Source organism: Dendronephthya gigantea, unplaced genomic scaffold, assembly GCF_004324835.1.
Source record: "Dendronephthya gigantea isolate DGI-Jeju-01 unplaced genomic scaffold, DenGig_1.0 000819F, whole genome shotgun sequence".
Classification (NCBI taxonomy): Eukaryota; Metazoa; Cnidaria; class Anthozoa; order Malacalcyonacea; family Nephtheidae; genus Dendronephthya; species Dendronephthya gigantea.
The window spans coordinates 1-7,343 of NW_021163829.1; the positions used below are offsets into that span (position 1 = coordinate 1).

General features: G+C 45.2%; 1 protein-coding gene and 1 pseudogene across 1 annotated transcript; both read left to right on the forward strand.

Moving 5' to 3' along the window:
• The first annotated feature begins 998 nt into the window (after positions 1-998).
• Positions 999-1,484, forward strand: LOC114544502 (annotated as a pseudogene).
• A 5,114-nt stretch (positions 1,485-6,598) lies between these two features.
• Positions 6,599-7,343, forward strand: LOC114544503. The gene is made up of 2 exons (XM_028563122.1): positions 6,599-7,091; positions 7,192-7,343. The coding sequence occupies exons 1-2, from the start codon at positions 6,599-6,601 to the stop codon at positions 7,341-7,343; spliced, it is 645 nt and encodes a 214-aa protein (XP_028418923.1).

The following is a 7,343-nucleotide window of genomic DNA, read 5'->3' on the forward strand; positions in this document are numbered from 1 at the left end:
GTATGGTATGGTATGGTATGGTATGGTATGGTATGGTATGGTATGGTATGGTATGGTATGGTATGGTATGGTATATGGTATGGTTGGTATGGTATGGTTGGTATGGTATGGTATGGTATGGTATGGTTATGGTATGGTATGGTATGGTATTATGGTATGGTATGGCTGTATGGTATGGTATGGATGGTATGGTATGGTATGGTATGGTATGGTATGGTATGGTATGGTATGGTATGGTATGGTATGGCATGGTATGTGTGTGTGGGTGTTGGTGTGTGGGTGTGGTGTGTGTGTGGTATGGTGTGATCGGTGTGGTGTGGTGTGATCTGATGGGTGTGGTGGTGTGTGGTGTGGGTATGGTGGGGTGTGGTAGGTGGGTGTATCGTACGGTGGTGTGGTGTGGTGTGGTGGTGTGGTGCGGCATGGTGTGGTGTGGTGTGGTGTGGTGTGGCGTGGCGTGGCGTGGTGTGGTGTGGTGTGTGGTATGGTATGGTATGGTATGGTATGATATGTATGGTATGGTATGGTATGGTATGGTATGGTATGTGTGGTGTGGTGCGTGTAGTGTGGTGTGGTGTGGTGTGGTATGGTATGGTATGGTATGGTATGTATGGTATGCTATGGTATGGTATGGTATGGTATGGTATGGTATGGTATGGTATGGTATGGTATGGTATGGTATGGTATGGTATGGTATTGTATGGTATGGTATGGTATGGTATGGTCTGGTGTGGTGTGGTGTGGTGTGGTGTGGTGTTGTGGTGTTGGTGGTGTGGTGTGGTGTGGTGTGGTTTGGTGTGGTGTGGTATGGTATGGTGTGGTGTAGTGTGGGGTGATGTGATGTGGTGTGGTGTGGTATGGTGGGGTGTATGGTATGGTGTGGTGTGGTGTGGTGTGGTATGGTATGATATGGTGTGGTGTGGTGGTGTGGTATGGTGGGGTGTGGTGTGCTGTGTGGTGTGGTGTGGTGGTGTGTTGTGGTGTGGTGAGGTGTATAGTATGGTATGGTGTGTTGTGGTGTGGTGTGGTGTGGTGTGGTGCGGCAGGGCGTGGCGTGGTGTGGTGTGGCGTGGCGTGGCGTGGTGTGTGGTATGGTATAGTATTGTGTGGTGTGGTGTGGTGTGTGGTGTGGTGGTGTGTGGTGTGGTATGGTGGGGTGTATAGTATGGTATGGTATGGTATGGTATGGTATGGTATGGTATGGTGTGGTGTGGTGTGGTGTGGCATGGCGTGGCATGGTGTGGTGTGGCGTGACGTTGCGTGGTGTGTGGTATGGTATGGTATGGTATGGTATGGTGTAGTGTGGTGTGGTCTGGCGTGGTGTGTGGTATGGTATGGTATGGTATGGTATGGTATGGTATGTATGGTGGGTGTGGTGTGGTGTGGTGTGGTATGGCGTGGTGTGTGGTATGGTATTGTATGGTATGGTGTGGTATGGTGTCGTGTGGTGTGGTGTGGTGTGGTGCGGCGTGTCATGGTGGTGACATTTCCCATTTTTTTAGTTTTGTTACAAAAGTATCTGATTTTAATCTATATAGGCTCGGAGTTAAGTTGCTTTAATCATGACAACCTCGTGCCCACCAGAACTTTAAACGCGGGGACCCTGGGTACGAGGTTGTAATCATGAAAACTATAAACGCAATTGTATTCGTATGCTGGCGGTTACCAAACGTGCGTTACCAAAGCATTGTAATAAAAACGTGTTTAATATATTATTATTTCTGCGCCCTCGTCTAAGTGGGGATAAGGGAATATATTGTTGCCGGTATATCATTAACTAAAAAATACTGCTATTCTATACAACTTGGCCTGTATCTAGAGCCGATATCGCTTTTGAGCAAGAAATATTTTTTCTGGCTCGGAAGGAAACTAAACACTGACCTTGTAGCAGAATATGTAGAATATATCTGGCTTGTTTAGGTTCATTGGAACGAAAACGCTTTGAAGCGACACAGGACTGAATTACTTTCTGTCCCGTTTGTCATAAATTGTGCTTTTTACTCCGCGATAAATTTTATCATTGATATGCATTGCAATTGTTATAGTCATTGAATATGTAAAGTATTTTTGAATCTGAATATATTGTTTTGAAGATACTTTAAAAAACATAAAAGGTCAAGTATTGCAGTTTCATCGACTTAATTGTTTACAATAAATTCTTATATACAAACATGCGGGTATATTTCTCGAGCACAATTTATAATTGATATCCATATCGCGCGTTGCCGTTGTGCATATAGAATTGCGCTTGGCATGAAATGCAAGTTTGATTGTGATTCTGCTTGATCGCATACAGCGGTAAAAGTTTACGAGCCCTCCGTTTGCGAGAAATAGAATTGTTGTGATCCAACTACTGGGGGTTTCTTGAACACGCAATCTCTACGACATGCATGTTTAAAGACTGACTGTTGCGAGATCGCTCTAATTCTTACGTAATTCCTATAAAGGCACTCTCGGTTGATTCTGCAGAAGCACAACGCACAAGCATATTTCGTTTAGTTTCTACATTAAAAGGAGGAAAGTCATATGTTAAAGTCGAGTTCGTGAAGTTATTCTTATAGTATGCACTTGAAATTTACATCAATCATAGAAAACTCTGACAAATGTTGCAAAAGTTTCTGGTTTACAACTTCGCGCAATGTATAATTATATATTCTGTTAAAAACACAAGAATGAATATTCCGAAATATACAATCGTTTTATAACTCGAGTATAATGACATCAGAGTTAATGTTAGATTATTATTAATAAAATCTCTCGGTGAAGTGAGATTTATTTGTAAGTGTGCGAGTTAACTAGAAATAACGTTCAATGATAATGAGATAAAACGAGGGAGACCCGCTAACTTGAAAAAAATCCAAAGTATTGTGACAGGTGTAATTTTTTTCTTCAGCTCGTTAAAAAGATCGCTATCTTACTCTGCTTCGTTCTTTAGTAAAAGTGAATGATTTATAAATGATAATAGACTCGTAAATATGTTGCTTAAACTATATTATATGCTTTTTCATTCGTATATTGGCGATTAAAAGGTTTGAGTTTTTCTTCGTAAACAGTTTAAGTTGTAATTCTGACGTAAAATAAACATTCGAGCGCTGCTACTCTTAAGAACGTGTCAAAGTAGGTTGTGGCTGAAAAAAAAACCCAATTCGGCTGTGAGGGAAATTTAGGGTTTTTTGTCACAAAATTCTGGGTTGTTTTGGTTCATTAGAACGAAAAACATGAATCAATTCCAGAACTTAATACACATCCTGGTTGCAAAAAATTTGCGCGTTTTAGTCAACGATATGTTTTATCAACGATGAAAGTCATAATCATTGAAGTATGACAATATAAATTTTTATTATAAGGCAAGCGTCACTTCCGGTGAAATGGAAGTGATTGGCTGAGAACAATTTTCAGCGGTCCATTACTTTCCCATTACTTTTCCGTAATTTTCAGCTGTCCGTTACTTTCCCATTACTTTTCCGTAATGGACCGTTACTTTACCGTAATGGCCAGCGACCATGCATTACGAGATGAAAACACAGAAATTCTGAATAAAAAAGGCACAAAGAAATGCTCAAGAGAAAAATGAATTCCTTTTAATTCCAGACAGTTTAAGTAAAATGTTTTATCAAATGCTTACCAGGCTACTAATGCGAATTCATGCATTTATTGTTTTTTTCAAGTGCAAATACATGCCTTATGCCATATAATGATTTCTTATTAGCCTTGCTTGCTGGGTCTTTACCGAGAAATATCGGACCTCGATCTTTTTGTACTCTTCGAGCTCGGTCTATTCAAAAGACCTCGGTCCGATATTTCTCGGTAAAGACCTCGTGTTCGGTCAATAAAAAGTTATTATTTCATAAATGAACGGAGATACATATAAACGAGAGATATACGGAGCTTCATCTGATTGATTGCATTTTTATTGGCGTTAACGGCACACCAAAGCAGCGTAGCTTTTTGAAAGGGGAGTTACATTAGTTCGAATTTAGTTCGAATTCTACTCGTTTGCATCGTCAGAATCAACGCTCTATAGTGCTTCAACAGTAATAGTATCCCACTAGCATTGTATGCGACGCGTTGTAAACAATCTGGTTCAAATCTCATCACGGCGCGGCGATAAACGCGTCCTCAGCCAAAAACATTGTCTATCGCGAACCTTCAATTCGCAATGGAACAATCTATAGCAATCGACGACCTAAAGAAGGCTCGTAGCAGCGCAAAGGCCAACGTAACGCGCAAAGTGAATCGGATTTCGAGTCGATGCTTTCAAGCGACAATGTTGACGTTGTCAAGGAAATGTCAACAGAATTACAACATGCTACAAGCGAATTTAAGGCTGCTCACGAGACATACAACAAACAATTGACGAATGAAGACGATTTGGGTCACTCTGCCAGCTATTTTCATACCGTGTTAGAACAAGTGCGCGCCATAGAAACACAAATGCAATCGTGGCTCAAACAACAATGCATTGCACTCAGCTAGCAACGTGGCATCGTATACCTCCTCGCGCGCTAAGTCTGAGACCAGCTCGCAAGAAACTCAGCAAGCGCGAAAGCAAGAGCGACAGCCAAGATAGCAGCGCTTTAAGCTAAAGCTGGTCTATCCAAGAAAGGCAAGAGCTCGAACTCGAAGAACTTAAACTAAGTCAAAGAACTTAGGACTGAGTTAGCGGTCGCCGAAGCTGAACAAAGAGCCTACGAAGAAAGCGAAATCGAGGAAATACGCAGTCGTAATGGCAAAAGTGTTTTACATAGCTCGCCACCGGTCCAGCGCAAGTTAAACCTCGCCGATCAAGGACGCGAAAATGCTCCAAAGGTTTCTTCAAGTCCCGAGGCAAAGCCCGCTGCCGTAGACATGTCTGGACGTCAAACACTCAACCCTGGAGCCCCCGAATGACGCGCTGTTACGCCGCAGGGCTGCAAACGCTCGTACGTCAAAGACCTTCCTCAATTGGATAAGTTCCGCGAGGAATCGTTTCAAGCGCTAATGACGACGCAAGAACTTCAAGATGGGGTGCTACAGCAGCTGGTCGAACAGCAACAAGAAAGCGTAATGGCGCTTACCTTACCACGACCCAGTTTGCAGACGTTTAACGGCGATCCCTTAGGTTACTGCGACTTTTTGCGTGGGTTTGAACATCTGGTAGAGCGCAAGGCAAACGACCCCAGCGCAAGACTCTACTTTTTAGTGCAGCACACTTCCGGAAGCGTGCAGGAATTGATGCGAAGTTTTCTGCCCATGCAGTCAGAGGAGGGGTAAAGAGAAGCGCGACGCTTGCTTAAGGAGCGATACGGTCAGAAATACAAGATCGCCGCCGCGCACGTACAGAAACTCATTGACGGGACCCCCATCAGAACAGAGGACGGCAAGAAGCCGCAGAGATTCTCCATCCAGCTGGTGAGTTGCACCAACACATTGAAGGAAATTGGTTACATAGGGAAACTGGACAATCCAGACAGATTTCGTGACGATGAAGGCTAGAGCAGCCAGCCATCCTGTGTTCGGTGAACTTAAAAGAGCGTCAGACAAAATCACCAGCCCAGGAAATCAACGACCACGCCGTAATGCCAACGGTTTCGCGACGCAAGGGGGCGAGCAAACCTCGACTGAAGCCAGAGAAAAGTGGTGCCCATTATGTAAGATGGCCCACTGGCTGTCACGCTGCGAAAGTTTCCCGAAGCAATCATTAGCCCGAAGAAGACAAGTAGTCAAAAACAGCAAACTGTGCCTCAACTGTCTACTGCCAGGACATTTTGTTAATGCGTGTCCCAAACCCAGTGACTGCAAGGTGCTAGAATGTGAAACAAAGCACTCAACGTTTCTGCATCCGAGGTCCGAGAGAACGCCCGAACGCGACGCTGATGCAACACCCCCTCTAAACGTAGAAACCAGTCAAGAGAGCGTAGCCGACGGAAACAGTACGCCGACAGACGAGAACCCTACACAAGCATATCGTTTGTACGTTCGAATGTCGACCAAACCCAACGCGCCAAGGTAAGATTCTGCGACAGCGCTGGCCATCGTTCCTGTGCGCGTCAAGGCATCTGGCCATGGTGCATCTAAGACGGTGGAAACGAATGCGTACTTGAATTCGGGCTCGAATACATCATTCTGCACCGAAGCCCTGCTCGACCAACTCGACCTTCAAGGCCGCAAGACGAGTATGTCGCTGACGACGACACAAGGTAAAAACTCGCTCGTGCAGTGCTCCCAGGTGAGTCTTGAAGTGTCTTCACTGGATTCAGCAGCACAGCCCGTTAATATGCCAGTGGTGTATTCACGACCATCTCTACCGATCTCCCGCGACGCCATCAGTAACCAGGAAGATGTAAACCGCTGGCCACATCTTGAAGGATTATCCTTGCCAAAGATCGACACCGAAATCGGCCTGCTTATCGGAAGCAACGTCCCCGAAGCAATACAACCAATGGAAGTACGACAAAGTGAGAGCGGATGACCTTCTGCGATTCGGACCATCCTAGGATGGGTACTCAATGGCCCTCTTGGTAGAGAAAAGAACACGCCAGCTACGTCCAACTTTTTGCAGAGCACTGCTCGTCTTGTTCGTGTCTTGACAAGATTTCGCGAGAAGCGCGTGGCTATGATGTCGGATGTCGAGGCCATGTTCTACCAAGTCCGTGTCCCTCCTGAAGATCGTAAGGCTCTGAAATTCCTGTGGTGGCCGGATGGCGACCTGGATCAACCAGTGCAGGAGTACGAAATGAACGTACACCTATTTGGAGGTGCCTCATCGCCCAGCTGCGCAAACTTTGCTCTGCGGAGAACCGCCCAAGATAACAAGGCCGAATTCGACCCAGAAACAACCGAAAATGTCGAAAGAAACTTCTACGTTGATGACTGCTTGAAGTCCATTCCAACAGATCCGGAAGCGGTGAGATTGGCAAACCAACTGCGGGGATTGCTGGCAAGGGGAAGATTCAGATTAACGAAGTGGACTTCCAACTCTAAAGCCGTGCTGGAGTCACTACCAGAATCAGAAAGATCGGAGGAAGTCAAGGACATGAACTTGGACAAATCTCCTACTAAGCGAGCCCTGGGTGTTCGTTGGAACGTATCATCAGATAAATTCGGTTTCAGTATTGTAGTGAAAGACCGCCTGCAACCAGACGAGGCATTTTGTCCGTGGTCAGTTCCATTTTCGATCCGCTGGGATTTGTCGCTTCGTTTATTCCTAAGGCGAAACAAATCCTGCAGGACTTATGCCGCTTGAAGCTCCGTTGGGACAACCCAATCCCGGACGAATACCTGGCTCGTTGGCTATCGTGGTTGAAGGAACTGGCGAAGCTCGAGGATGTGCAAATAGATCGGTGTCTCAAGCCTACCAATGA

Bases quoted from the DNA above. Each gene is read 5' to 3' on its own strand.
- LOC114544503 (XM_028563122.1), top strand. From the start codon at position 6,599: ATGTCGGATGTCGAGGCCATGTTCTACCAAGTCCGTGTCCCTCCTGAA. The intron at 7,092-7,191 runs GTATTGTAGTGA...TTTATTCCTAAG, and splicing joins ATCAGATAAATTCGGTTTCA to GCGAAACAAATCCTGCAGGA.